We start from the raw sequence: 17,354 nt of genomic DNA, 5'->3' as shown, positions 1-17,354 counted from the left end.
AAAAACTGTAGCAGACAATGCAGAAAGTAGATATGAGAATCTGGTTGTTTTCTACAAAGCCAGATAGAAAAGAAAGCAAAAAAATATAAAACTCTTCAATTTTTTGTTTGGGAAAATGGTGACAATTAACTTTTACTGAGTAATTAACATAAGTCAGGCACTGTACTAAGTCCTTTATACACTTAAGATCATTTAAACCTTGTAACAATCCTTTGAGAACTACCTATATTACTAGTTTCACAAAGAAAGGAATTGAGACTTGGTGAGAATAAACAAATTGCTTCAAGCCACTCAACTTGTAAATAGAATTATATTCAAACCCAGAATGCATGATTCTCACCCATGCTCCTGATCAAGTTTTATTACCCACCTCATCTGGTTTAGTGCCCCACCTACATGGCACTTTCCTACTTTTTATGTAAATCTGTTGTTGCCTTTAGGACACTTTATTGCAATTTATTTCTTTATATATTTGCTTCTGTTAATAAAACTCTTGGCTCCCTGAAAGAAGGAACCATGCCTGAATCCCTACCATGGAGGACAAATCCAGTTTTGCTGACCTGAATTAATACCAGGTTAGGTTATAGAAGCCTAGAGAGCTTAAAGGACTTGCCTATGACGACTCGATCAGTGTGTAGCAAAGTTGGGCTCTGAATCTAGACCTCCCAACCCAACCTTCTATCGTAAACACAGCAGGTCAGTGATTCTCAAGTATGGTGCCTAGATCAATGGCATCAGTACCGTCTGGAAACTTGCTAGAAATGCAGATTATGAGTCCCATCCCAGTCCTAATGAATAAGATTCTGTAAAGGCAGGGCCCAGAAATGTGTGCTTTATTAATAGCCCTTCTTGTGATTCTGATGCCTGCTAAAGTTTGAGAATCACTCCTCTAGGTAAAGAGATACAACAGTTTAATAAAAACAGAGTGGTTCACACAGCATGTAGTGTAATAAAAACATTTTTTTGATTTGCTATGTGGTTAGGTTTATAAAATATCCCATCCTACTGAAAATGAAAAATTCAAGTAAAAGCTCTAGTTTGGTTTCTTTCATTTCAAAAAAATAATCAGTCCCAAGCAATTAGTCACTTCTTCAATCAACCAGTCACTGAATGAATAATTTTACAATAAATAAGAAAATTAAGTGAAGAAAACAATCCATTGGCTATTTAAGTATGCCTACCTGGAGAACCAAGCCAAACAGAAATAAAATTTCCAGGAATTCCCATTGTGGCTCAGTGGTTAATGAATCTAACTAGGAACCATGAGGTTGTGGGTTCGATCCCTGGCCTTGCTCAGTGGGTTAAGGATCTGGCGTTGCCCTGAGCTGTGGTGTGGGTCACAGAAGTGGCTCTGGTGTAGGCCGGTGGCTAAGGCTCCGATTGGACCCCTAGCCTGGGAACCTCCGCCGCAGGAGTGGCCCTAGAAAAGGCAAAAAGACCAAAAAAAAAAAAAAAAAGAAAAAAAAAGAAAAGAAAGAAAAAGAAGAAATAAAATTTCCAAGTAGGATGAGGTATAATTTCCACTGAAACCCTAAAAATAGCAAGCATTTCTGGATCTGTGGTGCAAGTCCCAACTCACATCTAGTGGGTCCTTTCAAGTTCTAATTATGCTGACAGTAAGAGAAGCAACAAAGAAACCAATGTTTGGGACTCCTTTATCATCATGGGTAGATTTAAAATTGTCTCCTAAAAATTAGAAATATTTCAACTCCAAAAACAAAGCCCCTATCATGAAAAAATAAGCAAGAGCAATTTTTGAGATTGTTGTTTAAAGACAAATTAGTATTTTACATATGTTGAGAGTATTAAGTTATTTTGCATGTAAGTCTAAGTTTAGCTTTAGTTAGACACTATTGATTTGCACATGCTTTGGGATAATATTACCATGATGTGCGAATATTTTAACTAAAAAATATTCCCCACTCACTAATTTTTTTTTTAAATTCCTCCTCCCCTCCTGCCTGCTGCTGAATAAAAAAAAAAAAAAAAAATAGCTAAAGGATTTTCTTCTCTTTTAACTAAAGCTCTTCTTTTTCTAGCTGTATATTTATTAAGTCCTCTGAGAATTAGTTTAGCATAATAGCTTGAGATATTCAGTATTTGGTATAGATAGTATTAATATGAAAAAATCCTCACTACTGTCTTTATATATTATATATGGACATACATATATTATAAATAATGATTTATTAGATATTCTCTCTTAATCCCTTAGTTTCTCTTCTGGAATATCAAGAAAGACATTATATCTAAGTTTATGTTATTCTTTTCTCCACCGACATCATAGTTTTGCTTTGGAATGGACTAGGGGACATATTAATAGCATGGCAAATTTAGCAGTAAGGGCTTGAATTCAATTTGGATTGAGGAGCAAAGATGGAAAATTGTTTAAATCAAATATTTAACCCCTGTACAGAATGTAAAATCTCCTTCCTATGATACGGAAGGATCTTAATTTTAGCTCAGGGCTCTTCTTACAATGAAGCCTCATCCCTCAGATTGTTGTAAATTATCCCACCTGAGTTTTTTAATGGAAAAAAATCTGTTTCAAGCATGATCATTTCAATAAAACACTTAACATTTCAGAGGAAAGCAGTTCTTACCTTATTCATTACATATAGTATTTTCATTCTATTTATTTTGTTTTGCTTTATCTTATTCTGATATCTATCTACTATTTTATTTTCCTCTTAAATATCTGACTAAAGTAAAGCAAAAAATTAGATACAATAAAGCTTTTTAACCCCCCTCTTCTACATGTCACTGGCAGCTTCTGACAGCCAGTCACCAAAATTTGAAATCAAACCATTTAACTCGAAGTACATGGAAATGAATTTCCAGAGAATACATATTTTTAACATACGAGCAAAAGGCACAGTTGTACACTGACAACAAGGATGAAGATGTAAATATGTAAGTGTGGTCACTGTTTATATATCATATGTATGTGTTTAGAATTAAAACATCATAAAATCCTTTCCTATATCTCTATATAACCTAATATGCAGATTTTAGTGTAGGGGAGAAGGATATAAAATGAAAAAGTATGCAGTTTAATTCTAACTGGAGCCGTCTTAGCAACTTTCAAAATATTTCAAAACAGCTGCCAGCATATAAAGATTTTTAACTGTAAGAGTAGAGTAATGAAATCAGAATTACTAATGAGGGAATAAACTTATATTTTGCTTAAGGTCCTTAACAAACATGGAGATAAGCAGATTCAATAAAGAATTTGTCTCTCATGCAACAAACCAAACTTCGAAAATTTTACATGTAATGACAAAATACTGAAACAGACTTATCATATGCATCCTAAGGTAACCTACTGTGCCAATCTTTGAGTCTTCTCTGTATTTCTATTTAAGAAAGGAAAGTTTCTGGAGGGCAGGTGCCATATTAATTCTCTTAAATACAGAGAGTTGAAAACTTGAAACTTCGAAGCTGAGTGTACTCATTAAACTCTATTTTAATGGTATCAAGTATAATTGAAGTACTTCAGCACATCTAGTTTCAAATGTCTAACAGCAGATCTCATCTGCTCTTTCAAGTGGGGACATATTTGCCCTTTGGACTTCCACGAAAAATTTGCCCTCAAAAAAAGAAGGAAGCAGGGACACATTTACAGACCAACTATTCTGTAAAGTAAGTGATCAATAAAATAGAATTGCTGGTCTTTTCTATTCATGGGAGCCATATTAAAACAAAGAAGAAGGGTGATCTTGTCTATAAGTGTAACTCATTGTTGATTGTGCAGAGAATATGTTAAAAGGGGAAGTAATTATCTAAAAATTCTGCTTTTTTGGCCAAAGAGGGTTTTACCCAGTTTTGACATCATTTAGCACAATGGGAGCTGCCTCTGGACCAGCCAGATCTAGCTTGGAATATGACATTACATACTGGAGTCAAAGTACACAGCAGCCACTTGCTAGAAACCTCCACCAACTGGTTGACCTAGATAACAAATGCCAAGCATGGCACTACCAGGACAGGCTAATAATTCAGACAAATGCTATTTTACAGAAAGCCACTGCCTGCATGTATGTTCATTTTCAGCCTCATTGGTCAGCCTTTAATGGGGATTCCTTTGGCCTATAGTCCTCCTGGCCTTGACCCATGCAGTCAAAGAGCTTTTTCCAACCCCTAGAACATTCCTGAACTCTCTATAATTGGCATGAACTTCCACTTCTTTCAGTAGGAAAGCTTGTGCAGAGCTAAGGGGGTGGTGTGTTAGATCTCCTCTTGAGACTCAGCCAAGAGGTTGAGAGGTGGGAAGAGCCCAGAGGGCCCAGTCCATAAGCATGTCCTGTCCTTACCATTGTGCTCCTAGTAGGAAGAGGCCCCAGGTCTGTCACCTGATCACTGTAAGGTGGCCCTACCCTCTTAAGAGTCCCCATCCGCAGCACTGGTACAGTGACTTTGCCTTTGGCCTCTGCACAAGTGTCTTTGAATGAAATGCCTTTAAACTAGAGAATGACCCTTTCCCAGGAAGGAGGTGGTCAGGACCTTGGTTAGATCTTAAACTAACTCGTGGGATCCCTAGCCCACGCCGCAGATGCTCATTATGATTCTTTTTACGTGCAACATGTGGGGGACGAAGCAGTTTCATATCTCCTGGTATTATCTGCCGTCCAAAGCATTTTCTTTGAGAGGAAAATGGAAACGCAGCTGCGCCGTGGGCCCGGCCAGCCAGAGCTGGGGCTCCCTCCCTCTAGTCTCCCTGCGGCTGCCTGACAGGCGCGGGCGGCTCCTCCGGAAACTGACTCGGGTTAGGAGAGCTCAGAGGTTGCTCTGCCAGCGCGGGACGCCGGGTGCGGACCAGCCTTTGTGCCGGCTGGCTGTTTTCCGGAAGCCACTAGGGTAGAAGGGGACACTCAGGTCTGTGGCGAGGCCAGGCATCTAGCCCCCAGACCTCGTTGCGGGAATGCCAGGCTGTGCCGTTTCTGCTGCTCTCATCTTTGGCAACTTCTGGCCAATCGGCCCTGTCCTTCTGGGTCCCAGCTGCCGGCTGTGCCCAGGCTCAAAGGGTTAAGCAGGTGCCTCGACCCGCGAGGCGCTATTGGCCGAGGGTCGGGCGGCGTGGCCGCAGCCACCACGCTCTGCTGAGCCTAACTTGGGTTCGCGCGGCGGGCGCAGCGGCAACTCGTCCCCCAGCTGCCGGGTCCGGGCCTCTGCGCGCGGGGAGAGGAAAAGGGGAAAGAATGAGATGGGGAAACCTACAGCAGCACCAGCAAAGCGCGTGGAGGGTGGGGGCGCGCAAGAGGAGAGGATCCCGAACCTCGCGTCGCTCAGAGGGGTAACTCAGGTCCCGGCTCGCGACCCGGAAGAAAGAGAGAGGAAGTAGGACAATGGGGGTCCTGGGCAGGGGGTGGGGGTGACCATCCACTCCCACTGTCCCCACCCATTATGCAGGTGAGGAGTGCAAGTTGTCATTAATAAGGCGCGCAAACCACAGCATCCCTCCTCTCCCTCTAAGGAAACACTGTTTTAACAATGTGGAGAAGTAACTGGAAGACACGAGGAAATAAATGCACGTGTTTTCTCTTTTTGTTTCCCTGGTGGCTGGAATTTGCAGAGTTCGTCCCAGTTGTGGCTGCTAATTTATTCGTTTCATCGTTCGAAAGGGGCTTACAGAGAAGGATCATCGGGGGGCACACCCATATCCCTCTAGCTGGACTACATACAGTCCCCATCTCGCAAGTTTGTCCAAGACCAATACGCCCGCCTACTAGGAGCGAGGAGAGTCCCTTCTTATAAAGAGAACAAACTCTCCATTGCACAAAAGCGGCTCCCCCCCTCCCTTCCTCCTTTGCCCATCATCCCTCCTCGATAAGCATCAAGTTCTCCAGCAGTCCAACTTGCAGTTAGCAACCCTCGCGCTGTCTGGTGTACAGAAGACTGGCAGAAAAGGGTCCCGGCCGGGAGGGGAGACTCTGCGCCCCCATTCCTGCACACGCGGGCTGGAGTCCAGGTTGCTGGAAACCGCGAGTCTGCCTGGATGGTGGTTATTTCTCTAGAGAAAAGAGGGGAGAGAGCGCGCCTGTCTTACACTTTAGGTCGGAAGTGCGCGGTGTGTGTGTGTGTGTGTGTGTGTGTGTGTTTGTGTGTGTGTTGAGGGGTCGGGAAAGAAAGGCACCCTCCGCTGCCCGTCATTCCCTTGCACCGGCCAAGTCCTCTCCAAGCCTCCCGGTGCATCCTTCCTCCGCCACCCCCTCCCCTTCTTCCCTCAGCTGGGCTCGCGCGGCGCAGCCGGAGCAGCCAGTGAGAGCAACATCCTGGAAAGAGGGGGGAGCACCACCGCCCCCCAAAAGGGAAAAAAGGCCCCACCCTGACACGTTTTGCTGTTTGCAAGTCCCTCGCACGCCCCCCGCACCTCCTCCTCGCGCTCGCGGCCCCCCCAGCCCGCTGTGCGCACATCAAAGCTCCTCTCCGCCGCGCACAGTGGCCGCGGCTCACTAATGGGATTGCAGGCTGGTGCCTGGCTCCGCTGCTGCCTCCGCCGCTGCTCGCGCTGCTGCTGCTGCCGCCGCCCGAGCCCCAGCCCGAGCCCCCGCCAGCCCTCACCCAAAGCCGCCGCGCCCGGGGGCCGAAGCCGCGGCGATGATCCGAATCTTTCCGGATTTCAGCGTGCAGGTGACGGCCGCGGCGGCCGGCGGGGCGGCCGCGGGGGTGCCGGCCGGCGCGGGCATGGGGAGGGCCGGCACCGCGGCCAATGGCACCCCGCAGAACGTCCAGGGCATCACCTCCTACCAGCAGCGGTGAGTAGTCCCGCCTGGGCTGGGATAGTGCCCCCGCCCTGGGGTGCTGGGGTGGGACTCACTTTGCCTCCTGTTTTATGTGTTACAATACACATGCACATCGCCAGGGCTCACTTTGCTTGCCCCTCGTTCTACAGAAAAGACAGGGGGAAAAAAATCAATTCAGATTGAAAGGCACTCCAGTGAACCGGCGTAAGTCAAATCATTCTTTGCCTTCTGCCTGGCCCCAAATCCAAAGCCTCAGCCCCGCGTAGTCAAGGAGTTACAGAGAAGTCTGAGACACCGCACAAGGTGCTTTTACAAAGTTTGGGATCCCCGTCCCTTTCAGCGGAATTTTTTTCAATGCCTCTGCTTGGTGAGGACTCGCGCTGATGCGCTGATGGGCAGCCAAGGGGGCAATTGATCACCGGAGGCTGATTGATCATTTGTTTCCAAACAGAATAGGAACGATTTTCACGTGTAGCTGTAGACTTGCAATTCTACATAATAGTGTTATCATGTCACCTGTTACTACAGGGAAATACAGCATGAAATCCGAGTCTTCTCGGCGCAGTTAAGTATTCATCTTAAACGCATTATAATGCAAATGCGTAAGATTCAGAGATGCAAGTTAGGAAGCAAATTTTACAGAGTTAGGTTAGGTGGTAAGAAGGAAGTTTTAAAGTATTTCTTGTTTCCATTTTCCCCAAACGATTATACATTTAAAGAAATCATGGTTGTGACATTGAAATAGCAAACATTCTTTGATTTATTAGGAAATAAAGCAAATTTTTTTACCACTACCAACAGCCCTAGAACCCTGAAGTTTTTCCTTAAGGACAACTTGCTATGTTCCAAGATTTTATCAAAAATGTAATGTAATCCACAAAAATGTGCTGAGAAAAACTAACCATGTAGCTTGAGAGGTAAGCTTCCCATTTGTGAGGCTCAGTTTTATAGAAGATGGGAGGAAAAAAGAACACATGAAAGTGTGAAATTAAATATTTGTGTTTCCCAGATTGCACACGATTAAACATCTGAGAGATTTGCCAATGGCATTTAACTTAAAATATACACAATGCATAATTCAAATAACAGCTCCTATTTTTACCTTGTATTTCAAACTTCATTGATTTGAGAACCTTTGATTTGAACCAACAGTGTTTAAACTGAAAAGGTTAAGATAATCTATCACTGCCATATTTTGTGCCTTCTAACCAATGGCCCAGCGACCAGAGCAGATTTTGCATAACGCACTGAGTGTTTTCCAAGTTGATGCTCAGTATTGCAAATATTCTGTGGAAGACTTCATTATATGCTCTGAGTTCTGTCAGAAGTTTTAAAAAGGGAGTCTTGAAAATAACTCAAAAAGAGGTTATTCCTTGTCAAAGAGGTTTTTAAATTTAAATTATTTTAGTCTTGTTTTACTTCAGTGATTACAAGAACCTTTAACACAAAAGATCTGGGAATCTTTCAAACATAAAGGACTAGAAAAGAATTAGATTTTTCCTTTTCATGGTTCAGGTATGGGTTTTTTTGTCATTTATATAACATTTAAATGACAATAGAATCCAGCAGTCATTTTAACTAGGAAGTGCAGGCAATAGTCACAATAGTATGGTCTGTGAAGTAGGGAGTCAAGGGCCAGAAATGTCAGATGGCCTTGGGACAATTTCAGGGACCTCCGGGGAACTGCAACTAAGATATGAATTGGGTGTAAGAGGTGATCATGCATTTTCAGCCTTTAAGTTTATTCTCAGAGGGTTGGTGTCCTTCACCACATAGATTTTTCCAAGGCCAATTTCCCCACACGTCAGGAGCACCTACCTGGGGTCATAGACGATGGTACCCCATTCTGACACCGAAAGCTGCACTGATGCTTTCATCTTCAGCTTTGAATCTGGGCCACTTTATTAAGTCTTTGAATCCCACTGCAGCTCTAAAGACTAAAGCTTTAAAAACAATCAACTCTAAACTTTGGCCTTTAGGGTGTATTTTTCCTTTCTCTTTTTTATGTTCTGTCACATTGATAGAAGAGGTGCTAGCTGTGAAAATGTAGCCTTTGGTTTCATCACTCAGATATGATGGCACCTGTTACTGCCTTTAATTTTAGTTAATTTGGGGATAGGGGAGCGAGTCATGTGAGGGAAGAATATTACTGGCAAGATCTGAGGCGCAAATCCCCAAACCTCTGGCATTTTATGGGGAATGTGGGCCACCTATATGTTAGGCTGTAGTTCTGTGAAGGACAGACTTAGTTTCCACCTCAAGACCTGTTATGTTTGTTAGAGTGAATAATGACATCATTTTATCAAAAAAAATTTTTTTGCATTAAGTTCTTTTGGGGAGTCTGATGAGTGAGTGACAGGGGTGGGCAGGTATCAAGCAAAGAGTGGCCTGTTGGGTGAACACAAGCTTCTCTCATTTGTCACCTTTGGGTAGAAACACCCCAGGCTGGCTGTCCTAGAGCCAAAACTTCCAGCGGGCAATTTCCCCCCTCCTTTTCAGCCCATGTATATCTTGTACTCAACACTCTTCACTTCAGTTCATTTTTCAATCACTCTCATCTCCTACCTGTAGAGTGTACTCCAAAAAGAACTCAAACACCATCATGTAGATTAAACACCTCTGCCACGAAAACCACTTATGTTTTCCAAGTTTACAACTCTCAGCCCCACTGTACTGGAATGGGAGAACTGATTGGGACCCCTTTGCAAATCTATTTTTCTTAAGTTTAAAGTAAACTGCAAAGCCTCTCATACCACTGATATTTTCCTGGCTCTTTCATGTATTCAAAGTGGATATGCTTTGGGAGTCCTTTCTACTTTCCTGGGTGACACATGACGCACCCAAGTGTCTGCCTAAAAACCTGCCCACACTCAGCGGAGTGGGTTAGTGGAGAAAAACTCTCTGACCAGAGGCTACCCAGGCAGTGGGATTCCAGCACTGGCCCTGCACTAAGTGGCCCTTTCTCTAGGCCTGAGCTGTAAAATAAGGAGGCGGCAGGGCTAGATCCCAGAGGCCCACTGCTCCGTCGGGTCCTCGGTCCCAGGATGGGAGAGGCGTTTTATCTAACTACATTTAAACTCCCGGGGATTCATTTGTGTACCCCGGGGTCTGCAGACTTGTCTGTGCGTGAATAATGCAGATATTCCGGCTTTGAAAAGCTGCTGAGAGCGCCCTAGCCAAACGGTGCCTGTGCCGCCGCTGCGCCTGCCCACGGGCTCCAGGGGCCGCCTCGCCAGCGCACCCCCACTCTCTGTCCCCCGAGGCGTGCCCAGGACGCCGTCCCGCGCAGCCCGCTCCCGTGGCCTCCCTGTTCCTCTCTGATTCTTTCCTCTGGCTGCGATACTCGAGAGAAGGGAAGTGTTCGAAACTGCAACTGAGTGGCGTTGTTGCGCCGGCAGCCGAGCTTCCCAGTTCCCCAACGAGAGAGAGAGAGAGAGAGAGAGGGAGAGAGAGAGACACGGAGTGAGATACGGAGAGAGAGAGACTCGGAGGGGGAGAGAGAGAGAGCAGGGGGGTGTGTGTCCGCGTGCGAGAGAGCGCTCTGAAGCAAAGCAGCTGGAAAATGCCCAGAAATACTTTCACAGCGGTCAAGCTGGGAGCCCCCAGCGCGTCCTCCCCCTCCCCGCCCCTCCTGGCCTAGGGCCCCCGCCCCCCGCCGGGAGGGTGTGTGCCCACCTGCCACCAAGCCAGCTCTGGGTGGCGGTGGGGGGGGGGGGGTGAGTGCGGGGGGTGTGGCGGCGCGCGAGGGCGAGAACCCGGAGGCGGCGGGGCCCTGGGCCGGGCTGCCCAAGGGGCCGTGCGGCCGCCTCCCCCCGCCGCCGCCTCCCCCTCCTCCTCCGCCGCCGGTCGCCTGTCTCCGCGCTGGGCATGTCTCGGGATCCGGAGCGGCCCGGGCCGCGGGGGCTCTGCGGCGCATGGACGGCGGCGGCGCCGGGCGAGCAGGGGGAGGAGAAGGCGCAGGCGGCGGAGGAGGCGGCGACCTGCGGCGAGAGGCACCGGCGGCGCGAGGGGACGGCCGGCCGCCGGCAAGGCTCCGGCCCCACTACTTTTCCGTAGCCTCCCCGCCTCAGCAGCACGGCCGCCGCCGCCGCCGCCGCCACGGCCACGGCCGCCGCCCGCCGGGCCGCAGCTGAGCGCCGCGCACGCCCGCACTCACTCCCGCCACCCCACGCACACGCACACCCCCCGCCCTCCCCACGCCCCCCACCCCGGGAGGGGGGAGAGAGAGGCAAAAAGTAAGAGAGGAAAAAAAATAGCAGGAAGATGGCGCCCACCAAGCCCAGCTTTCAGCAGGATCCTTCCAGGCGAGAACGGTAACACTTTTCTGTTTATTGAACCTGCCGCCGGGGCGGCTGCTCCCGCCGCCGCCGCCGCCGCCGCCGAGGTGGCGGGGCCCGCTCCGCAGCCCGCCTCCTGGGCCGCGAGCCCGCGGGGACCTCGTCTGCGGGCTGGCGGCTCCGCGCTGGCCCGCGGTCCCCGCGCGCATTGTCCGCCCGCGGCGGCTGCGGCAGCGAGCGGGCTCTGGCGGCGGCGGCGCCAGGCTCTCGAGCGGTCGCACCTCCTCGGCTCGGCGAATGGAGTGACTCGCTGACAGGAAAAAAAAAAAAAAAAAAAAAAGAAAGAAAGAATGAAAAAGAAAAAAAAAGAAAAGAAAAAGAAAAAAGAAAAAGAAACAAACAGAAAAGAAGGGGCTGCTGTGTGACGGGGAGCAGCGGTGCGGGTGGGGGGCCGGGGATCCCCGGGGCCGCCGCAGGTCCCTTGGCAGCTGCTCTCTAGGAAGGAATGAGGCTGGGGAGGGGGAGGGATGGCAGGCGAGAAGGGGGAGGAGGAGAAGAGGAGGAGGAGGCGGCGGCCGGGGGCGGGGAGCGCGGAGCTCGCGCCAGGCCCGGACTGTGCCGCGGAGGGGCTGTCTCCGCGCGGAGCAGCTAGGCCGGGCCGGGCCGGGCAGAGAGAGGCGCGCGGCCGCCGCCTCCCCTCCGCCTCCCGGCCGCCAAGGCTGCGCCCTCAGCCTCGGCAACTTGTGGGTCTCCTGCCCGCCTCTCCACTCCCTTGCTCCCTAAGCAAAAAAGAAAAAGAAGAAAACCCTCCAATCCAAATCAGCAAGCCAACAGCGAGATCCAAATGTGCCAACAGTTAGAGCATCTATGCCCCGTTAGTTACTGTTTGGGGATCTGTGTTTTAAAAAGTTCCTGTTGAGAATTGTATATTCAGGCTAGGAGCTCAGCCGAGCATGTCTATTTGAAGTTAGTTAAACCAAAGCCAAAGGGAAAGGGAGCCCGTATTCAAAATTTCCTTAACCGTCCTACGTGAATGGCATTGTTAGATTTCCGAGTAACTAAGCACCCCTCCACCCCACGTGGTTTTCCCTCCTGCTGTCCACCCAGCTTACTTTGTTTGGAATCCTATTTGCTATTAATTGGCAGCGTTAATGACATTAATTGCATATAGCATATTGGATTGAGCAAAGTGAATATCTCTGTCTCCGAAGAGGAAATGCTCAGTAGGAAGTATGAAATGTTACCCATTGATTCGTGAGAAAAACAAATGCGGTTGGATATACGCACCCCCGCCCCCAAGCAGCGATGTTTACTTTCCTCACAGGCTTAAGTGAACTTGAAGAGACGATGAGGGAAGTCCGCAGTTGCAGGATTTAATTGTTATTACATAGGCAGTTTTATTTTTGATACAACACAGCATTTAACCTGTAGCTTACATCAGGAGGGGGTAGGGAGGTATTCCCTTAAAAGCTTCAGCTGCACTATTGATTGTTTCCCTCATACAGTGGGGACCACAGACTTGTCAGAATTAAGGAAATAATTTTCATTAGGTCCTTAAGTGACTCATTCTAAACTCTAGATAATTTCTATATAAATCATGTACCTAAGTAAATCATACACAATCCAGTTTTTAAAGATGTTAAATGTGGGTAGCATTTAATTATCTGACAACTCATAAAGCTAAAACGAACATTTAGTCTTAGGCTTTTATGAGAATTCACATATTAAATACTTTACTCTTGTAGGTAGAAAAATAATTTCCCAGAGCATTGTGCAAGGCTTTTAATAATTACTTCTTGTTTAACATGGGCGATGAATACTTTTTGAAATCAGAAGCTTGTAAGTGATTTCCTTCCTTCCTTCTTGCCTCTTTCCCCACTTCTGCTGGTAGTAATGTATTTACTTGGGATGGCCCCAGTAATCTCTTCAGCAGAGGCCTATTTGTGTGCCATTTTGGGAATTTCTCTGAGATAGGAATCTTGAAGATAGAATTAATTTCTAGAGGAAACTTCATAGCCTGTGCATGAGCGCGTTCTTTATCACCTGTCTCCATTTGGCATTCGAAGAAGGTAAATCAAAGTGCACGATTTGTTATTCTGCTCCACTTGAGAGCTGAACTAAATAACACTTGGTCTGAAATTCTGATTGAAGTTGTAGGAGGATATACTGTATTTAATTTAATGCCCTTTAATAGCATCTTCTTGTTCAGCTCCGATGCTGTCATTTTAAAGGTTGCATCTGAGAAGGTTTAACCTGTAGGGAGAGGGAGGAGCAATAAGGAGGTAGGGGGCAGGAGACTTACAGAGGAAAGAAAGGAAGGAATTATAAACTAAATGTTTCAAACAGTAATAATCACAAACTTGGCCTGTTATCCAAACAGTTGTTTTATGCCCTGAGGGTTCACTTTGTTATTGGGGCTTTAAATACTCTTAACACTTTAAGTGTAAACATTACACGTTAGTTGATTTGGTTTTGTAATGAGAAATGGAAAGTCAGATGGCTGGGGTAGGAGGGGGTGTTTTTCAGTTGCTTGCTTCAGCCAAGTAGTCATTTCACCTTTGTGTGCACTTTGTGCCTGGACCTTGTTGGTTAGTAGTGTGATTTCTCTGAAAGTGTTGAACACAAATATGTTTATAAAAGGTGGCTTTCCATGGAAATGCTTTACGTGATGTCCTTCCATTTACTTGAAAAAATGGTTTCCAAATCATTGATTTCGTAAAGACATTTATGGCATTTATTTCTTTTCAGATATACCAGTAATCATAAACTTGTAGAGAAAAAACATATCTTTTGAATTGTCTCGTTTATTTATGACATATCCTACCTGAGTTTAATAATACGGTACAGAAGTCATTTCCTCCTCATTATGTTTATAGAGTAGATTTTGGAAAAAAACTTTTTTTGATAATGTCTTACATTGATATTTAGTATTTCTTAAATTTCTCCGACTCATACACACAGAAAGTGTCTCTTTGGAGCCTGAAAGAACAAGTTGAAAACCTTGTAAGTTTAAACTTGTTGATTAAAAAAACGACAACAACTCCAATAGGCTACAAATTATATAACACTACCACAGAATTTTTCCACTATGTGGATGTAAAAATCAAGAAAATTAGACAGAAGTGTCAAGCATGTGATATGCCCATGCTGGTTTGCAAAGCATATTCCAGTAGCACAGGGCTTTTGGTTTAAAAAGTAAAGGTGGTGGAGACTTTTTTGGAGGTAATTCTTTTTTCAGTGTAAGCTTGAACACAGAGTGATAAATGATGATATGCGTTGTCTAACACTTGCTTATATATAAATAGCCCCACAAGATTGCTTAAATGATAATCGAAAATATGAAATAGGATGGCCTTCATATCACAAGGCCAAGGGTCTACAAATGGAAAAACTGAAATAATGAAATATTTCCAAGGCAACAGACTGTCAACAAGAACTGTAATGCATGGGCATATCATAGAACCACCAGAGAGGATATTAGATTGTATAGCTCTGGAGCCAGGAGTTATAATGACCTTTATTATGTAGGACCCTCCCACATTACAGCATCTTTTCATATTTCCAATTTCTGATTTATAAATTGAAAGACACATAGCTACTTCAAATCTGTAATGTGCCAATTACTAGATTTGATTTGTTACAATAAGCAACTTGAATCCAACATTATTTGATGCTTTTGGTTTCAAAAAAAAAGTTACATGAGTTATTTTTCAGCACCTTGTGGTATTGTGAGTAAAGTTTTGGTCCCTGTGCCTTCATATATTCTTAAAAATATGACTTTAATTTTTGACTGAAAGTTATGTGAAATTAATGTCTCTCTCAGCTGGTAAGAATTATATTGCAATTTAAATATAATCTGCAAGTGGGAACAGCTTGATATTTTTTAGCAAAATGACATTTGAATTTTCCCTGAAATTCTTCTACACAGTGGTTACTCCTGTATACAATAGATCTATTTTGTGGGCCAAAATTTCCATGAACCCCTCAACTCTTTTGCTCTGGCCCAAATCTTAGTCTGGAATCCACTGGCATGTAAAAATTGCATCTGTTTGAAATAGGACCTGATGTCCAGAGTCCTCTGCTATGTGGTAAGGTTTTCTATGACAGGGTATATATAGCTTTATATGCTTTTGTAAAGCAGCATTTTAGGGGGAGGATTTAGGCAGTGTTGCATTTATTTAGTTATTTTTTAAGCTGTTGAATTTTATGTTTTGTGAGTTATTTGCAGAGGCTATGTCACAGAGGTATCTAAATTGCTCCTGGTAATGTTCTGTATAAACTTCCTTAAGTGCTTTACTATTAATAATGACCTCAGTGTGAATCTTAGACAGTTTATTTTTGTTTTCTAATTTTTCCTGCAATTCTACTGATGCTATTTCCTATGCAAAATACCACTCACTAAACTTAAAGAAAATTAAGCACACATGGGATCAGAACAAATCCCTTTCCTGTTATGTTTATATGGCTACTTTTTCTATATCATAGCATTTCATCACTTAATTTTTAAAAAATTCTGCATTGCTCTTGGCTTAGAATCTAACTTTAAGTGTTTCATAGACATTTCTTAATTGCTTACAATGGATAAGGCTGAAACTTAGTGGAAGGATTAGCATGTTGACAATTTTAGTTGATCGTTTTATTAATTTTAAAATTTAGGTGCTACCAAAGTTGCATATAATGGAATATGTGGAACTTTAAATATTTAAATCTTTAGTATGAGTAGCTAAGAATTTGCTGCATTTATGGGAAAATTCAATTATGTTTGCTTCTCATTTAATAATGTTAGTACTTTCAAAGTAAATAGTGCCCCCCCCTTCCTCATTAAGTAGTGTACTAAAGCAGATGTAACTGAATGGTACTTTTACTGTGTGGGCCCCATTGGTGTGAATAGGATGTTTGCACTATTAAGTTTGCTAGAATCTTACATAGTTAGGATAATTTCTAGTAATAGTAGTAATGGTGCAGTGCAAAGCGGAATATGGCTTAGTAAGAGGAAAGTTACTACTGCTATATCTGAGATTACTAGGGCAGTGACAAGATTAAACAATACTTGTAGTTGTCTGTATACATGTCTAAAGTATAATGTTTTGGTGAATTGATTGGAATGCTTGCGGTCTTATGCAAAAATCATGAGAGGCAAGATGAGAATCACACATTACTGTTGTCCAAAGTGCTTCTGGGCCTTGACTGTAATTATTGATTGGTTCATTAATTCAGCTTTGTTTATCAAACCTCTGCAATGGGCCATCATTACTTGTTCCAGGAATAGTAGAGAATGGTAAACCCCGGAAGAGCAGCTACTCCAGTTGTAGATGTTTCTTAATACACAAAATATTATCAAGGACAAGAAAATACCCCTTTTTTGGAGGAGTAGGAAGTACAGAATTCATAGACTTATAAATAAATCTCTTCATCTTCTTTGACTTGTTAGCTTAGTGTTCTGAAGGGATAGATACTCAGCTTGTATAATATTGTAAAGAAAGAAACATGCTATGTAATGTAAATGAAATCAGAGAAAAATTTTTAAAATGATCTATGATGAGATTTTAAAATGAAAATAGATTATATATGATAATAATAAAGATTTATTGGCTATTATGTGTTTCATAGTGATTTTTCTCATTAGTTTCCCTACAACCCAACAAGGAAAGTGGTAACATCCCCATTTATGGATGAGAAAACAGAGGCTTATTTTTCGCAAAGGAGGTGGTAGAGTTAGAGATTTAAATCAGGTTTGTCTCCATAGAAATATACCTTTACCACAGTGTAGAGGCGCCTGCATTTTTGGATTTTCTAGAGTCAGGAATTTCTGAGTCGATGCCAAAGTCCTTTGGCAGAAAGACTGTGTGTGCTATGGGTCGTGAACTAGATCTCTGCTTCTCGGTCCTTCATTAGATGTTTGGAAAGTTCAGAAATACAGCATTTATAAAGTTAGTGGAAGAATCAATATTTAAATTATTCTCACTCCACCCTTTAACATTCCAGTAGTTTTGTGGACAGGCTCCACAGCTCTCTATATTTTGGGGCAGATTTTTGTACTGAATGATTTCAGAAGCAGCATTTTGCCGTGTACATAGGCCTCTTTGGTCATAGACTGTAAGTATTCAGGGACCTCTTCCATTCATGTTTCCATGCCTCAGAGTGTGCCACAGTTTGTCTAATGACTACAGTGGAGACATTTTTATTTTGGGGTAGTTTTGCCACTGAGTGTATAGAAACAACCTCGTAGGCTTTCTGAATAACACACTTTAATACCTGACTATTTCTGGATATTGTCTTTTGCAATATATAAGGACTCTTAGAAGTTGGCTTCTTGCCAAGTTATCTGTCACTG

At 44.3% G+C, this 17,354-nt stretch overlaps 1 protein-coding gene across 23 annotated transcripts in view; it reads left to right on the top strand.

Annotated features, from left to right (window-relative positions):
- The first annotated feature begins 6,435 nt into the window (after positions 1-6,435).
- The window catches only part of NPAS3 (neuronal PAS domain protein 3), an 876,069-nt gene continuing 865,150 nt past the window's right edge, over positions 6,436-17,354 (top strand). For 12 of the 23 annotated variants that reach the window (XM_084969017.1, XM_084969015.1, XM_084969016.1 and 9 more), the window contains exon 1: positions 10,940-11,056. In XM_084969017.1, the coding sequence (XP_084825143.1) occupies positions 11,007-11,056 (50 nt within the window). In that variant the 5' untranslated portion in view covers positions 10,940-11,006. Of the gene's footprint in view, positions 6,756-10,939; positions 11,057-17,354 lie in introns of those variants that run through there. The other 11 variants (XM_084969006.1, XM_084969005.1, XM_084969003.1 and 8 more) reach the window with 1 other exon arrangement.

This window comes from Sus scrofa, chromosome 7 (genome assembly GCF_054392235.1).
Source record: "Sus scrofa isolate SSC_HxYL_T2T_F1_AM1 chromosome 7, Sscrofa_HxYL_maternal_Yorkshire_Landrace_v2.0, whole genome shotgun sequence".
Taxonomy (NCBI): domain Eukaryota; kingdom Metazoa; phylum Chordata; class Mammalia; order Artiodactyla; family Suidae; genus Sus; species Sus scrofa.
Note: the sequence above shows the minus strand (reverse complement) of the source record. Positions and strands in the feature narration are given on the sequence as shown.